Source organism: Oreochromis aureus, linkage group 19 (assembly GCF_013358895.1).
Source record: "Oreochromis aureus strain Israel breed Guangdong linkage group 19, ZZ_aureus, whole genome shotgun sequence".
In the NCBI taxonomy this organism is placed as follows: Eukaryota; Metazoa; Chordata; class Actinopteri; order Cichliformes; family Cichlidae; genus Oreochromis; species Oreochromis aureus.
In genome coordinates, this window is record NC_052960.1 from 26,642,630 (window position 1) to 26,661,225 (window position 18,596).

At 39.5% G+C, this 18,596-nt stretch overlaps 1 protein-coding gene across 1 annotated transcript in view; it reads left to right on the forward strand.

Moving 5' to 3' along the window:
* The window catches only part of LOC116310778 (A kinase (PRKA) anchor protein 6), a 175,576-nt gene that overhangs the window by 101,228 nt on the left and 55,752 nt on the right, over positions 1 to 18,596 (forward strand). Inside the window, exon 10 of the mRNA XM_039603722.1 lies at positions 13,933 to 14,079. Within this exon, the coding sequence (XP_039459656.1) occupies positions 13,933 to 14,079 (147 nt within the window). The remainder of the gene's footprint in view (positions 1 to 13,932; positions 14,080 to 18,596) is intronic.

Sequence of the window (18,596 nt, forward strand, 5' to 3'; positions counted from 1 at the left end):
CTCTCTCTCGCTCTCTCCCTCGCTTGCTGTATCTCATCTCTCTTGAGACTCCCTCAGCTTCCCAGGAACACTTTCTGACTGAAACCTGACACTAACTCTCTCTCTCTCACACACACACACACAGAAATGAGCAGGAATCTAATACAGAACTAAAAGTAGTTTGACGTTGAGCATCAAGCCAATGTCAGGCCAAGGTTGGCTATAAACATGTTTGCAGAGTTTCCCTCCAAAGCAACTAAAGCAAAGACTAAAGCGATCAGCAGTAACAGAATCCAAAGCAGACCCGCTTCTATTGGAGAAGTTTTCTTCCTGAGATGAAACGGGAATCATTTTGTGAAGTAAATGCTGAAACAAAAAATAGTAACAGTTCTCACCATTTCAATATTTGATTTTGTCACTTAAACACTGCTAAGTGTTTCTTAGCGGCACCTTTTTTACGACCCTTGATTTGCGCATTTCCAGCTACTGCTTCTGTGGTTCTACTCGCTCACGCCTTTAAATGTTATTCTCCAATCCACAGGTCTGCATAGGTGGGTGTGGGAAACCTATTACTGATTCGCAGGAGAAACACATACACTGACATTTCCTATTTTTCCCAATTCTTCTCCTACAGTAACCCCACCTAGAACTGCACGCCAAAGAACAAAGAGGCAACAAAGCAGTTTGATTTAAGATCTTTTGCAGCAGAAAGAAATAAAGAAACTCTGTTTATTGAGCTTTGGTGGCGGTTTGTCTCAAAGTGGTCAGACAGCAGATCACACATGCTGCAGTTTGCCTTTTACCTGCCAACAAATTTTATTTCCATTGACAGTTTGTTTAAGTGTATGTCATGAGAATAATGCGTAAAGTCATCTCAAGGGGAAAGCCTCCTTTTTAACCTGTTTGTGTGTGTGAGAGGGAGAGAGAGTGTGAAAGAGAACACAGAGTATTACAGTTGCAGATCGACTGGAAGCTCCAGTACACAATTAATGTGTCGGATGCATGGTTTGTGTGTGGGTGTATGTCTTCTCCATTCATCACACTGCTCTCTTTGTGACCTTGGCACCTTCTTCATTAGAATAAAGATTGTCTGTCGTTTAGGCTACATGGTCGGTGTGCTGGACGCACACACACACACACACACACACACACACACACACACACACACACACACACACACACACACACACACACACACACAGAGCTATGCTATTACACTTCTGTCATTGTGTTGGAATAGAAAAGAAAGAGGAGGGGTAGGAGTGTGTGTTTGGATGAAAGAGGTAAAGGTGGAGGAGAAGGTAAAAAAAGAGCAAAGAAAAGGCATCGAGAATCAAACGAGAGAGTACCCTTAATAAATGTTCCAAGGTAAAAGTACTCAATTACTCCAACCCAAACAGCCACTGTGATAGGCTGCTTTTGCCTTCATGTACAACCCCGAGGAGCATACAGGAACCAGAAGACATGCCTTAAAAACTGTACCTTCACAGATCCACAATACAAAATATCATCTTTTACACAAAAACAGACTTAAAATCTGAAAGAAGACCCACTTTTGTGTAGGAGCTAAGAGTTATTGTAGGGGTAGGACTATGTCAACTCTAGTAAAAAGGAAAATGGAGCTTTGTGACTTGATTAATGTGGTAAAAGTGTTTATTTCTTCCCACACCAAAAGACCTTTTCTTAAACCTGGTCAAGTGGTTTTGGTGCATAAACCTAAATAAAGAGCAACAACTGAAAATGACACAATATGAAAAATTCAATTGCAAATATTTTAAAGTAAAATTGTAACTACGTCTAAAAAATATCATAGAAACATGAACCTCAATCTCCTGAAGGGGGATTTTGACTATTTGCGCACCAGTATTACATTTGCTGTAAAACAAGATGGCTTGGTTTTCTCTTGGTGGAAATGTTCGGGAGACTGAATTCATCAAAACCAGCAGGGTGAGTGTACTGTGGAACAGCGAATCAAAACAGGATGAGAGTAAAAAACAGGAAGTCTTTTCTAAGACATGGTAATGCATGTTTATTAAAGAATACCATAAATTTAGAGATAAAAGCCTGTCAGATAAAAGCCTGGTTCTCTCTGCAGTGTAGGTGAAGACCACGGCATCAGCCCACTCTGACTTTCTGTTTCTCTAATTAACTCCGGTTACACACAAACAAACACACACACACACACACACACACACACAAACACACACAGTGGCGGAAGCCGAAAACAGAGGAAGCGTTGTCCATCAGCACCTGCTGTCCTCAGTAAGACTGTAAGTCAGCGGTGAACACTTCAGCACAAAAACACCACTGATATGATTAGCACATTGACTCTGTGATTAAGCACAGAGAATGTCATTAGTTCTCTTCTGATTTAGTAAGGCTTTATTGGTGTCCTTTTTTATAGAAACAAATGAATTCAATATGCATATGGAAAGGCAAAGGATATATAACATATACAACAAAAACTAATACAGTCACCACTGTGCAGGATCCCATGTCACAGAAATGTTCTTACTCCAGTTTACTTCTCTGGAATAAGAGTAAAGACTAAATTTTGAAAGAACAAACCTACAGACAACACAGAAACAACACAATCATTCCTGTACCAACCAATTCTCTCTCTCTTTGCCCTCCCCACCCCTCGTCAGTATAAAGACTCTTTGTTTATAAGCTGAATAGTGTGATCTATCCAGCTTCCTGTAGAGTTAGAAGCACACACATTTACTTGTAAAGTCATAAGAGCTCCATCATGGGTGAAGTCTGACTACAGGCCAGAAAGTAGAATCTAATCAAAGCTAATTCTGGCCTTAATCTTCAAAAACCAAGTTATACTCTTTAACAGAAACTGACCTTCATTTTTGAAAATGTTTGGCCCTCACACAGAAAGACAAAAAAGGGACACGCACATTGACACTGACAGAGACACATTTGTTGTGACTTTTGTGTTCAGCATTAGTGTATTTTATGTTGCTGTGCAGGTGTAGCATTAGTGTGCATGCTTTTCTCACATTTTCTGGAATTCTGCAAACTTTTTTCATGTAATGTATTGGAATGAGCGAATTCCCAGGGTTCTTAGGGTGTCATAGGTCACCTGGCATGAAGTAGTGACATCCCATTGTCACTCAACCTTCCCACAGCCAACACACTCTTTTTCTTTTCACTCGTCTGTTAGAAGAATGGGCTAAAAAAGTAAAAATACAAACTCAAAGAATATTTTGTTGACACCTTTTAAGGATGAATTTAATTGATGATGTCTGCAGAAATCTGTGTGAAGTGTTGACTTTTTTTTCCCTTTTTTGTAAAATATTGTGATATAAATCACACATTGAAACACCTGAAGCAGCAACTTTTGGTGAATTAGGAAATCTGTAAAAAGCTGAAGGGATTGTTTATTGGTTCTTCTCGTCTCAGTTATTAGTATGTGCATGTGTTTAACTGCCTGCTATGCTGCAAACATAACAGGCAGTTGTTGTCTCTGTTCTCGCACCGTATTTTTTCTGTCCCAGCAGACATGTAGATATGTTGCCCTCCCTGCTTTGTACAAATGACCTCCCAGCTAAACACACACACTTGAAACACACGCGCACACAAACTCACGCGTGACTCGCTGCAAGGCTGAATGGCGAGCCGTCATTACCGGCCAGTCAAACGGCTCATTCATCTGGTTTCCATGGTGACAATTAAAACATGTTGCCGGGCCTTTTGTTGTTTCCTCGTTTGAAAACAGAGAAAGTCTCTTTGCTTTTTTTTCCCTCTTTGCTTTTTTTCTTTTGCATCTTTTTGTCCAAACAGAAGGGTTTTAATTCAGCGCAAGAGAAACTTCCAGAATCTCAGCTACTCAGAAAGCAGAGAGTATAATTTTAAATTTCAAATCACATTTACACTAATTACCTCATCATGACAGAGGAAAAATATATTACTTTATGTATGATGATTGTAACATATAATTTTTTGCACACAACTGGGGCTACTTGAAGATTGACGCTTTATTTTTTCCATCTTTCCAGTTGAGTAAAATTGTTTGTGGTATTTTGGCGATGGTTAAAGCTATTAAGAGTTTGGAGGTGTTTGGGTCTGATCAATTTGCCTAGAGGTAAAACAGAGGGGATTTGTGGGATATTGAGGCAGACGATCCTGGACAGCAGATTAGCTTTTCAATTGTAGCTGATGTTAGCAGTGCTATCTAGCTTGTGCAGAATGTGTGTATGCATTACTCTGGTCCACTAGCTAAATGGTCACTTTACTCTGACACTGTCTGCATACAACCATTCATTTTCTACATCGAGGTACTGCGCTGGTGTGCAGGGCTGTCCTCATTACTTTCCACCTTGTTTGTCTGCAGCTCTCTGATAACTTAATAAAATATGAATAATTAGCTTAACCAAGCGCTGCTTCTGGTGACAGCAAGCAGTTGTAATTGTACACGTCCCTCCTGGAGAGACCACAAAAGGTTTACTATAGAAACTACAATGCATTATTCTGTTGTGATTACTTTTAATGTAAATGGGGCACTGGTAAAAAATAAACACATACCAAAAGTTAAATAAAAATGCATTTTTTTGTACCATACAGTATTTTTTAGTGAAATTTACTTTTTGGAAATCAATATGCTAAAAGTAAAGTAACAATTAAATAGTGTAATAATGGTTATTTGGAAGGGGAAGTGTTGCATAAAGATTTTTTATGGCTGTGTTGTCTTCCTTCCTCACACACACACAGACACACACAGGTTGAAGTGTCTAGCAGTATAAATGGGGTGTCACAGAGCCACTTCCTCCTCTTTCAGAGCCGGTGGAACATCCATCTCAGTCGGAGACACAGTGTCACACACACAAACACACTGAAATGTAAGCAAGCATAGAGTGTTTTCCCCACTTTTCTCTATCATTGTGTATATCCAGCACACATACACACTCTTTGCTTAGGAAGGAGAATTTTAGAGGATGAAGTGAATGCAACAGAGTAGGAGTTAAGTGGGGGAAGGCTGGGGTATGAAGCAGAACGGTTAATAATGAGCTGGAGTTATAATAGACATTTGATGACTCTTAATAGTGAGACAGGGTCAGGGTAGTTGGATTGGTCAGTAAATATCTGTGTTAGTTACAGGAAGCTGCTGTCAGTTTCAACCATGACTGCAAGCCTTCCCTCGCCTTTGCAGACCCAAACAAACATTTATCATAGACATGCCACATCTGAAAACAACAGTTCAGGAGATTTAGGGTTTTAGCAATCCAAAGAGTAAACTGTGTTGCACAGTTACAGGATATACTCTGTAGCTCAAAAGATATTTCGTTTTACTCACTACATTTAAAAATATCATTTTTTCCAGGATGTTGCCTTTTTTTTCTTGTTAATGACAAGAAACCTTTGTTTAATGTAACCAGAACCCTAAAGACACACATTTAATAATGGTCACACCTGGAAGGGCCAGACATATATGCTTTACTGGTGTACTTTAAAAAATGCATGTCCTACGTCTTATGCACCTGCAACAAGTAAACCAAAAAGAAGCTTTAGTACAGTTCTTTGAATCCTAATCAAAAGAAATTTATACTCTCACTCATAATATCTCTGATTAAACTCAGCTTAAAAGTCCGTTCAAGCTTGCAACGATGTGGCATAATGTGAGTGTTATGGTTACAGGTGTAAGAAAACCCACGCAGCCATTCCCCAGTAATACTGTATAATCAAAGTTTAAACAGCCTAAATCATTGCTTTTCATTTTTATATTTAGGCTACGTCCACACGTAACCGGGTATTTTTGAAAACGCAGATTTTTCTATGCGTTTGCACCTTTCGTCCACACGTAAACGGCGTTTTCAGTCACTGAAAACGGAGATTTCTAAAAACGCCTGCCAGGGTGGATATTTTCGAAAACTCCGTTTTTGCATTTATGTGTGGACGAGGAAAACGGAGAAAACGCAGCGTCAAAGGTGTGCGCCTTTGTTGACGTCACACTGTGCGCCACGTTATTGTTTCGGTGAAATGAATTTCTACAATACTGTTACTGTTAATTGTACTCTCTGCAGTGTTTAAATGCTTACATATACACACACAGTTACTGTCCCTCCACACATACGACTCGGTTCTGTTTCTATGCCCCATCTTTGTTTACTATTTCCTACCGAGGCTTCTAGACTTCTGATTGGCCAACATTTCTACAAGGTTAGGAATATATCGCCACCTGTTGTTTTGGCATGTTCCTAGCAGCGTTTTCCTTCATTTCTACGTTTACGTGTGGACGGGATTATTTTTTTAAACGAAAACGGAAAATCTCCGTTTTCAAAAATACCCGTGTACGTGTGGACGTAGCCTTAGATATCCTTCATGGTTTTCTTTCAAGTTTTCTTCCTCATTCTCTTCTTTTTGTGGTCCATTGATGTATGTCTTGGCTTGATATTGCCACCTGCAGGTCAATGGATTAAACTTGTATGTGTTGTTACGTGTGTCCCTTTATAAGGAGATAAACAAACCAGACAGAGTTATTAGCTATTATTATAAGTCCAGTCTTCATTTGACTGTCATCCATCCACTTTATTAACCACTTTTCCAGTTCAGGGTTGGTGGATGCTTGAGCATATCCCAGATTCCAAGAGGCGGTGTACCACCTGGAGTGGTCACATGTCTATCCCATCCTGATAATTCTGTAGTTTGATTGCTATTTTTGACCCTTGCAATAGACTTAAGTAAGCAAGAAAGTGGAAGAAAATAAGAAGCAACAGGACTTAAAGAGAAAAAAGGTGAAATAGTTTTCTGAAGATTAGAACAGCAACAGGAGCTGAGGAACAGTGTTGCAGAAGAGAAACTGTATAGACAGAAAAAGAAAGAGAGAGGAAGAATTAAGAGGATGGAGACACAAAGACAGAGGAAAAAAAAAAGACGATCGCGAGGCGGAGGATAGAGACGCGTCCTTATCACTTCCCACAAACTTTAGTTGCCGCGACGACAAAATCGTTCCGTTACGCAGCCTCCGACAAACTTCTCTCATTTGGCGGATAAGATGAATCTGCGAGAAGAGCGAAGGAGAAAAAAACCTAATGTTCAAAATGCATTAAATGTTTTTCATGTATGACTGCATTTTTGCTGACATTTCAGCTCCGTGCTCATTAATATGGAGACCAAATTAAACTTATGATTGCTTGTTGATTTTCTCCCCCTCTTCCTTTCCCCCTTCCCTCCTCTCTCCTACACTCCCCCTGTTTCCCTCTCATCTGTTTTGTGAAGCGTTTATCCACCATTTCTCTCTTTGTGTGTTTTGGGAAAGCTCTGTCATTTTACTGTTTTCTGATGTGGGATTCATTAATCTATTTGCACAGAGCTTTACTTCAACAATGGACAGAAGTATTTTCTAAAAATATATTTGCAGTAGCAAAGATTCATTGTCTGTAGGGAGCAAAATTTAGTGTGTCAGAATATTAAAAATAAGTGATGAATTGTCCCCAACTTACACCATAAATATATGCATTTATTGCCTATACAACAATAGTGACATCCTAGGTAACCAACGTAGATTGAACAAATTGAAAATAATTCTTGCTATTGCACAATTTTCTCCTTTGTAGTAAGTAACATCTGTTTTATCTTGTCAGAGATGACCTCTTATGATACCACAGTGGGATGTGGTGAACCCAAACTCAGAGCACTGAGGCAGGATTAAAAAACAAAAAGCGAGCCTCTAATGGCTGATTCAATCAGAACATGAGCTAGCTAAAACAAAACAGAAATCAAAGAAGGAACCAGAGGAAGACAAACTCACAAACTGACAGCTGGCAGGGGGAGAGACAAGACTACTGAAAACAATTGAACACACCGGTGAAACTAATGAGGGTGGGGCAGACAATCACAAAGGAGCAAACATAACGAAGCACACAAAGAGTTTTGGGACCGAAAAGAGGCAAAAGCATGACACGGACAGTTTCAAAAATAGTGGGCTGCATGATTTTCTGGTATACCTTTCTTCCATTTGTGACATTCCTATTTAGGAGTATGTGAATATTTGCTTTTCATGAAATTCCTGCACTGTTTTATGTTGACTTTTTTGTTACTTGTTAGACAGTCCATAACCAACCAACCACTAGGACCATTACATCCCATTACACCTGCAATGGCAGTCATTTGGGATGAGAGGGTGTTGCCTTTGGGGGTTAACAGTTTTTATCGAATAGCTTGGAAAAGACTGAATAAATTCAGCGTAGAAATGTACACCCAGACTTTGACATAGTATATCCATTAGTTTTACTAAACTACATACATCAATTTTTGCATAAATGAGAACAAATGCATGCTGTCTTTCTTTTTCACAGCTGCATCACATATTGTTCTTGCGTTCATCTATATTTCAAACTGAGCAAAGAAATGTGAATAAACATTTTTTTAGAGTCACATATGTAACATATGGGACTGAAGCAACAAGTAATTAGTTTAAATTTAGTAACAAATTATGTTTAATGTTTTCTGTACAGACACTGGGATCTGTGCCAGAGAAACTTTTAATGGCTTCAGCAGCAAAATGCTAAGTTTGTTGATTGCCACATTTTAACCCAGCTTTGGGGGGGCAGAGGGGCAGAAGCCAGTGCACTCCTAGTGCCAGCCCCGAGATAAAAAGGAGAGGAGACAGTTGCATCAGGGACGGCGTCTGTGTAAAATCTTGGTCAAATCAAGCAGATCATAAAGAATGGGATTTCCATACTGGAGTGGTTAACAACAACCTCCTATGGTGCTGTTGGCCAGCAGAATGTCAGTGGAACCTGTGCTACTGTTGGCCAAAGACAACTAAAGAAGAAAGGGGGAAGGTGTGTTCGGAGGCAGCGAGAGACAAGAAACAGCAGGAGTGTTGAGGTGAGTTTACAGGCTTTAAATATAGAGAGAGATGGCTGATGTGATGGACAGAAGGAAGGTAGATGTGTTGTGTGTTGAACCAAGTGGAAGGGAAGGTGATTGGAGTAGATTTCATGGACATGTAAGGGAAGGAAACAAAGGCAGTGAGAAGGTTTTAGGTAGGTATGGTGTTAAGGAGAGAAATGACTGTGGTGAGCACTTCCATCAAAAAGATGTTGGAACATAGGATTACATACAAGAATGGAAGCAAGCTGCACACTGGCGGACTACATCCTATGCAAAAGGTGCAATCTGAACGATATGGGAGAATGTAGCTCGACAGCATCAGATGGTAGCCTGTATGATGGTTTGGACAACAAGAAGAGGAAGTGCATTAGGGTAAGTAAATGTTGAAAGTTGAAGACTGATGCTGGACTAATGTTGGACGGAGGTCAGGAACGTGTTGAAACAGGCTGTAGGTGATAGGGAAGAGTTACCAGATGACTGGGAAGGTGAGGTACTAAGGAAGGAGAAAAGTCCTTTTATTAATTGTTCAGACAGAATACTGAGCTGGAAGTATGCTAAGGAGTTATTTGGAGAAGAGAGGAGGATGGATGGATGGATGGATGGATGGATGACAGTTTGTTAATCAGGAAGTGCAGAGGATGAGTAAGCTGCCAGGCAAAAGAAGAGGAAAAGAAGAAGACCTTAGAAGAGGTTCATGGACGTCATGAAAGAGGACATTCAGAGGGGTTGGTGTGATAGAGGAGGATGCTAGGGATAGAGTGAGATGAAGGCAGATGGGCCGCCATGCCAACCCCTAATAGAAGCAAGCAAAAAGAAGAAGAAGAAGATGAAGAGGTGGATTACCAGATTTCAAAGAATACAGCAGGCAAAATGTCACAGGTCACATTCTCTTGTGAACTCTAGAAGTATTCTATGAAGAAAGAGAATAAAAAAAAGGAAGTGGCAAAAGTAGAAGAAGACATTTCAGTTAGACATAATCAAATAGTCACAGACTAAAGGCACTCTCTGTCACCAAAAGTGAAAACTGCTTTTTAAAACTAGTGCTGATGCATCATTTCTAATCTTTGGCAGCTTTACTTTTAAAAGTTTGAAACTGAAACTATGAGCAAAACACTCACACACACGCACTCTGTAATGTTTGTTGCAAGTATCACACCAAAGCACAGATTTCTAGCCCAGCATCTCCATGTAAATTAAGTTAGACTTTAGAAAAAGAATTGTATCCCACTGAAATAAACACCCAGCTTTTGCTCGCCATTTTCACCTCTGTGAATAGTGGCACACACCAAACGTGCTGGTGTGTATCACACCTTCATGTTTCAGCTGGCCACTTCTAATGTTTCTTTTATTCTGAAATATTTGCAGAAACATCTTTCTTTATATATAATAATATCTTGTGTCCTGACCTAGCAAAGTTTTAAATATCACAAAAAATATTGAAACTGTTCACTAACAATTACAGTGGATTACAAAAATGTAACATGCTCAGTTGTCAGAAGTGGAATGGTAATATTTGCTGTCACCAGTTTGCAGCCTGCTTTAAGCTTTGGATATTTTTGAAAAGTTGAACCCTTCTCAACTGGCCAACTTTTGAGGCTTTGAGTCGTGGTGTGTGTTGCCGGTATTTATTTGAGCTTCAATTCCCATCGTACGGCAAGAGTCTCTTACTGCGAACATGGTGTCAGTGTCATTGACACTTCACTTTTCTTCACTTTTCCATCTATTTATTGTAGTTTTCTCTATTTCTTTCCTCTGCACATGATCTCTTTATCTCAGTCCTTGTCTTTTTTACTTCGTTCTTTGTCTCTCTCCATCCTTAGGCCTGTGTATCTTAGTCCATCCTTGCATGGAGATTGACTGGAGGCATGAATACATCACAGCTAGCCATCCATGTAACCCTCCCTCCCACCCCCCACCTTCACCCATCATCCTCCCCTCCACCCTCCCATTTCTCCAAGATCCCTCTCTCAGCACTTATCTCAAAGTTCGGATCTCATGCATTTTAATCGGCGTGTCTATCTTCCTTTCTCCCTCTCTCCCCCTTTTCTTTGACTTTGGATCAGTGGCATCCTTCAAACAAACAACAACAACAAAACAACCCCCCTGCCTCCTCCCCACTGGCTCCCTATCCCCTTTTTAAATCAATATTTGCCATCAGCAAATAAATCGTATAATTTCCTGGCTGTTAGAAGAGTGCGACGCCGACATATTTACCTTCCACTCGTCTATTTTTTTGCCTTCGATCCCTCGTTCTCGCGGCGTGGCTATTAGCTAAGTGAAGGGGATGGATGGCCATGAAGCACCGAGCGATAGCATCTCCATCAGAATCGTCGACGTTGAAAAATGGCCGCCGCCTCTCTGATGACAGCACAGCAAAAACACACACACACACACAAACATGCATGCATACATACATCCACACACACACATAGAGTCACAGAAGAGACATTTAAATATTCAAATAGGGCCGGGTGGTAATGATAAACGACAAGGGAAAAGTAGAACTGAGTAGCTATCGATGCAGAAAATGAAAAGAGGAGAAAGAGAAAAGAGGAGAGGAGGAGGGAAATTAAGCCAAAAATATGGAGGCATGGAGGGAGAGGAGAGTTATGCTAACAAGCGAAAACAGGGAAGACAAGAGATGGATGGAAAAAAGGATGGATGAATTAGGCAAATAAGTGCAAGTGGTGTTTTACAGTAGATAAAGTAAATAAATGTGGAGATTTAAAAAGATGGATGGAAAGAAGAGAAAGGGGCAAGTGGAACAAGAACTACGAAACTAAACCTTGGACTTCATAAAATAAAGGGGACATAATGGCTGGAAGGGAATGCAGAACCCTGCAAGTACTTGCTAAAGACAGGACATTTAGTCAGTGTAGAAACCAGAAAGTGAAGCTATAAGTGGAAGAATTGAAGTTGTCAAAAAAAAAGACAACACACAGAGTAAACAAAGATCAGGCCACAAAATAAAGGAGCTGGAGAGAAAACTTGAGAAACAAGCAAAAACAGTGATGGTTGGAACCGCAATATCCAGAGAGAAGAACAAAAGGGAGAAAGGAAATTAAATTAACCCAAAATGATGTAGTTTAGCATCAAAGAACTTCTGAGCTGAAATAAAAGTAAGAAAAAAATCAATATAAAAGCACAAAAGACATAAAAATGAAGTTAAAGAAAGAGCTTTGACAATTAAGGTGCACTTTACTGCCATTCTCTCCATGAAGTCAGTGTACTATAGAAGACAGTTGTTGCTGTGCACAACAAAAGTGAAGGGGTAAAAATACGATTGGTGCCATTCCTGTTTGGGCGTAAATATAAATCTGATCCGCACAAAATTATTTGAACTTGATTCCTTCTTATGGACTCTTATGGACTTAAAGGTAGGATTTAACTGTTGGCGCCTACTTGGCAACGTTAAATGAAACAAAGTGACACAAGGTATAAGATCAGTCTGTTTTTCATTGTCAGTGTCATAAAAGACACAAATAGGAAATTGCCTGGTCGATTGCTGTCAATCAGTTGTGTCAAAAACTTCCAACTTTGGGGAAAAATTGTGATATTTCTAGAAAAAGTCGTTTTAAATGTTTTTTCTTCATATTCCTGAAAGTGTGACTTTTAGATTCAAAAATAGAAAAACCTGCAGCTCCTTCACTCCCCAACTACAGAACTCAAACACAAAAGGGAAGGAAAATATTCAGCAACACTTGCTGGTACAAAATGGAGCATTTTTAAAATCTCTCCATAAAGGACTCCGCAGTCTACCGTCAAGTGCCGCTGCGGTGTTTGATTCCTGCGCGACTGCGGAGCTGCAGAGGTGCGACAGAGTTTTTATCTTTAAAGCGGTCAAAGCAGGTGAAGCAGTGAGTGAAATCTGCTGAAAACTCCTGCGACACCCTCAAACGCTTCATCATGAGATGAGCTGCAAACAATAACAATAAAAAATGTGCTCCTGTTTGAAAGACCAAGGAATATTCCGCTGAAAATCAGTCTTTTGAGCATGAAATACTCACCCCCTGTAGATGGATTCACAGCAAGTACAATGGATTCAAGTGGAGATCCAGTTTCATGGTGTCAACATGTCAAAACATAGAAACACTGACACTACAAATTTCCTTTGTCAAGCGTGTTTTGGAGGGAAAAAAATTACCGGCAACCACTGCCTTTCGTTTATCCTAAGCAAGAGCTTTAAGTTTCCAGTACAGAACCATAAATAAATTCTTACCATTTACACCATTTACACCTGTTAACTGTAAATATGCTGATGTTTTAATGATTTTAAATTAAACCGGACAGGATAGCTTTCTATTGAGTTATACATGGAAATGTGGAATGTGATTTTGAACATACTGATCAACAGCGGTGAATTACACAGCCATATTGCCTTATAAAATGTTGGTGCTGGACAAGTCAAGCTGGTTAAGCACATTATCAATTATTTCAACACTTTAAACATTAAAGGTGTGGTCGAAGCTATGCAAGTTAACACCCATATTTAAAGTGGCTTTTTATTTGCCAGGTTAAAGTTATCATATGTGCAAGTAATCTGTATGAGTCAATAGCTTAGATTTACTCTTAATGTCTTGTTTCAGATTGCAAATAAGATCAGGTATTCCTAATATAATTATCTCAGGCACACACAGACCCACCGACCTGATGAACAAACCTTATTTTTACAAGGGGCAGCCAATAAAAAGAAAGCTGGCTTAAAAGGAGGGTGACCTCAAAGGGAAAGGAGCTAAAACAGCTTGTTGCTGACAGCAAATTAATGAGGGCCGGCACAAAGATCGAGTAGGAGATAAACAAGGATTACTTTGAATGCAGTATCGAGCAAGGTAACTCTAATAGAGTTCAAGAATAAAAATATGGACCAAGTCTCCTTCAAAGGGAAGGAAAATTGGTGGCCACAGTTTAAAGGTTAACATGTAGGAGTGGGACGAACATAAATGCCCAGTCAGTGTGGCACCATTAATTAAGGCTATATTAATCAATCCCGACTTTTTTTAAGGAAAGATCTGAAAAAAAAATTAACTAGTGTGCTTCACACAGCTGCCAATAAAGAGTTAAATGTCAAGTTGGATTGTATCTGTTCATACGTGTGTCCTCCTTATCCAGAGCAGCCACACTGAGCTGATGATGATGGAGAGCAGGAAGACCAACCTGCTGGGCCGAGCCGAGTCTCTGAAGAGGAGTGGCACTGAACTACCGAGCAGCTTCCACTGCAAAATACACAACCTGACACACACATGGAGACAACTGGAGGTAACACACACACACACACACACACACACACACACACACACACACACACACACACAAACACACACACACAGAAAGACACAGTAGAGCCGAGTTTTAGAAGATACAGGAGTGCAACTGCGGCACAATGACCATGGTCACAGAGATAGTATATCACAGTAATACTCTGTTGAGACTGTGCTTATAAGTCTGTGTTTCTATGTGTGTGTGTCTGTGTGTCTAATTTTAGGCTAATCAGCACTGATCTAATCTAGAACATGAAGATGATAATTAGTGTCGTCTCAATTAGGGAGCCCTGCTGCCACCATGGCCTTTAACTGTGCAGTGGAATGCACAGACAGCTAGATAGATAGATAGATAGATACATAGATACATACATAGATAGATAGATAGATACATAGATAGATAGATAGATAGATAGATAGATAGATAGATACATACATAGATAGATAGATACTTAGATAGATACATACATAGATAGATAGATTCATACATAGATAGATAGATAGATAGATACATACATAGATAGATAGATAGATACATAGATAGATAGATAGATAGATAGATAGATAGATAGATACATACATAGATAGATAGATACTTAGATAGATACATACATAGATAGATAGATTCATACATAGATAGATAGATAGATAGATACATACATAGATAGATAGATAGATACATAGATAGATACATACATAGATAGATAGATACTTAGATAGATACATACATAGATAGATAGATTCATACATAGATAGATACATACATACATACATACATACATACAGTGGTCAGTTAGAAAATAGAAAACAGATTCGCCATAAAGTATACTATGCTTTATTTCTTTCTAATACACATTGGACACAGTAACAGCTCTGAAGACATGCACGCACACTAAAGAAAACCAGTGTAGGAATAACACTTTTTATTTTTCTGGAGATCCCAAAAATCTAAAGATAAAGTTTGAGTTAATATTTTGGTCCATATCAACCAGAAAACCTCTTCTGAGGAATTAAACTTTTTTGGCAAGTTACCAGTGTGTGCTTTTGATGAAAGGCACACAATGAGTCACAAATTATGTACTTTGATACATAGACCAAGTCCCTCTGGCTATCCTGTATGGGGTGCTTTGGGACTACGGTGTGTATGCCATTCGATCACTTTATGACCGTTGCAGGAGCTTTGTCCTCATTGCCAGCAATAAGTCGGACTCGATCCTAGTGTTTCACTCTTCCACAGCTACCCTTTGTCACTGATTCTGTTCATAGTTTTTATGGACTCCAGCCAAGTGGCAGAAGGTTTTCACTTTGTTGCTCTTAGAATCTCATCTCTGCTTTTTGCAGATGATGTGGTTCTGTTTGCTTCATCAGGTGATGGTCTCCAGCTCAGACTGGAGCAGCTGGCAGCCAAGTTTAAAGTGGCGGGAATAAGAATCAGCACCTCCAAGTCTGAGGCCATGGTCCTTAGCCGGAAAAGGATGGAGTGTCTACTATGGGTCAGGGACGAGTTACTGCCCCAAGTGGAGGGTTTTAACTATCTCGGGGTCCCATTCTTGAGTGGGGTCAAGGCTGCAATGGTGCCGACAGTGCGTTGGTCTGTTGTGCTAAACAAACAGCTGGGAAGGAAAGCAAAGCTTGGAGATAGGATGAGGAGTTGAGCAATCTGAGCGGGGCTCAGAGTAGTACTGCTACTCCTTCACATCGAAAGGTGTGAGTTGAGGTTGAGTTGGGCATCCTCAAGGATCACTCCTGGGTAACTCCTGGGCTGGAGAAGTTAAGATTACATCTCTTGGCTGGCCTTTTTAATGCCTTGGTGTTCCCCTGGATAAGATAGAGAAGAGTGCAGTTCTGTACTGTGAGGTCGTGACTCGTGATCTCTCTGGTGATATTTCTGCTGTTGGTGGTTGAACATTAATGACTCCTGAAGATGAAGTGCTGCATTTGTCAGTAGAACCTTAAACTTCTATTGATGATAATGTAATAATACATCTACTTATCTATGATTGTATATATAATATCTTTGTAATTTCCTAAATTACCATACTTACACTAATAATCCCTAAAAACATTAGCTATGCTGCCTTTTGCATTGTTGCCAAGATGAAGAATTTATTATTCATTCTTTGAAATAAACATCACAGAGTAAAAAAAAACTATTTTTAACATTGCTGTAATGGTCTTCAGTTCACTTTTTTAAACTTAACCTCACTTACTGTAGCAATTTGTACTGAAATCTATCTTTGTAATTAGCAGTTTTATTTAGTTTTTTTCTTCAAAGTGTCCGTGGCCAACTGGAGGTCACCTGATATTCATTATGAAAAAGTTAAATAGATTTGAACCACCTGAAACAACTTTCATCTGTATGTCTTGTACTGTATTTGGGTCATTCCAAGGACTGAAGTGAGCTCCGTGCGCCTTGCTAATGGGTACGTTGGTGGAAGTTGTTTGTCTGTACCTCGGCGTGGTGATTAATTCCAGGTCTGCGGTGGGGTGACAGCTGGCGACGGCTCGTCAGGAGGCTGAAATTGCAGCGATGTGACTTTGTTCCTCCGAAGAAACAAACCGTCTCCTGTCGACCGAGTGGCACGTCACACAAACAGAGAGAAGCAACAGAGGAGCAAACACCATCTGCGTGTGTGCGCGTCATTTCCTTGTAGTCCCCAATGATGACACACACACGCACGCACACACATACACATTATTGCCTCACTCATAAAAGTTATTGGAAGTGTGTGTGTGTGCATTAACATATGTATCAACCTTGCTGAAATGGATTCAATTTATAAAATTAAACAACAGCAACAGATGAGTCTTTCTCTCTCCCTCTCTCTCTGCATCGTGTGTATTTCCGCCACAGTAACCAGGCTGTGATTAAACTTCTGTTACTGACGGGGAGGCATTTGGACTCTGAATGCCGTTTCCCACGCATGCATTAAAGTTTGTGTGTGTGTCATCAGGTTGGGGGCTCTTAATCTCACATTCTCACTCGCTCTCCTGGTTTTCCTTCATCCATCACCTCTTCTAATTCTGCAAGTATGTGGACACCCCATTAGCATGTCACAGTTACCAGAACTGAAACCAAATAGCTTTTGAAAAAGCAAATGTCCCAAAAAACACCACAGCCATCCCTTCCTGCAGGTTCTTAGTGTTTAGCTTAAATCATCACTAATGAGTAAAGAGACTAGAGGTTGGCATCTTGAGTAATTAGATGACAGAAGCAAGCACAAGTTGTAAACATGGGAATCTTTCCCATCATTGCCTTCCCACCCACATGATGAAAATGCTTCCCTTACGCCGTTAAGCTCTATCTTATTCAGGTCCTGTCATTCCCATATATGATTGTGGCTAACTGACATCATTGCCATTGGAGCAGGGACTCAACATACACTCCATAAGACAAAACTGTCTGCTTTCCATAACACATACTGTGCAGCACTGGCTCAGACAACTATGCACATATAAATATGTAGTGGCGCAGATTATATTTAATACATATCTAATAATAATCCTACTATTGATTTAATGCATATAATATTTATAAGTTAACATCGATCCCCAAGATAATTGTCCATAGCCATAGCCATACTGTGTTAACCAACTTTAAACATATGCTGAGGCAGCTCACTCTCTTGGCAATATTCACTTTTAAGGGGATAGTATTGTATTTTTATATAAACAATAAGTAGGTAATGAGTATAATAATATTATAAATGTATTTCTAGGTAATTAGGCTCTCATTCTCTTTCTCTTGACAATCCTTTCTTTAAAGATATAACGCATTTTGCGGGCAGACATGAAATATAAAAGTGAGATCAGAGGTCAAATGTGACATGATATATGGATGCAGACTATAATGTGTTGTTTATAATTCCCATACACATGCATCATTTCCTAAATGCTGCCAATACAAACAAAGGGAGTAAAATGTTCAGCATAGTTTTAAAGATAAAAGACATTGTATGAAAATTTGGCCTTAGTTGACCTTGAAGAAAAGGTCAGAGGTGCAAAGTAATGTGATATTTAGAACCCTCATATAGCATTCCCTCTATACCCATATGTTGTTAGTTGGTTAGTTAGTCGGTTTTAAACAGCTCTGTAAAGCATTGTTATCACTTTGACCTTCACATCAGTCTATTGATCTTGAAGGAAAGGTCAAAGGTCAGTTGTGACATATTTAAAATCTTTCTACAATATACACCACAATTTTTAAGAATCATGGTTTCTAAGTAATATGACTTTTTCGATTTCCTGCCAATAAATCATTAAGTTGACCTTTTTTGATGTTAACATGAGCCCACTCTGCACCCCTACAAACTTTTATCAAAATTAAGTGACAACTTTCTGAGCTCTGGTGTTTACAAAGAATAACACGCTACTGAAAACAACCTATAACAAAGTCTTAATTAATGGCAGCGCTGAGGACTGTAAACCAGGGAACAAAGTTTTCTTTTGCTTGGGAAATTTTTTTGTTACTTTTTCATTTTCTGTTTATGTTATGTGATGAGCTATGTTCGTTAT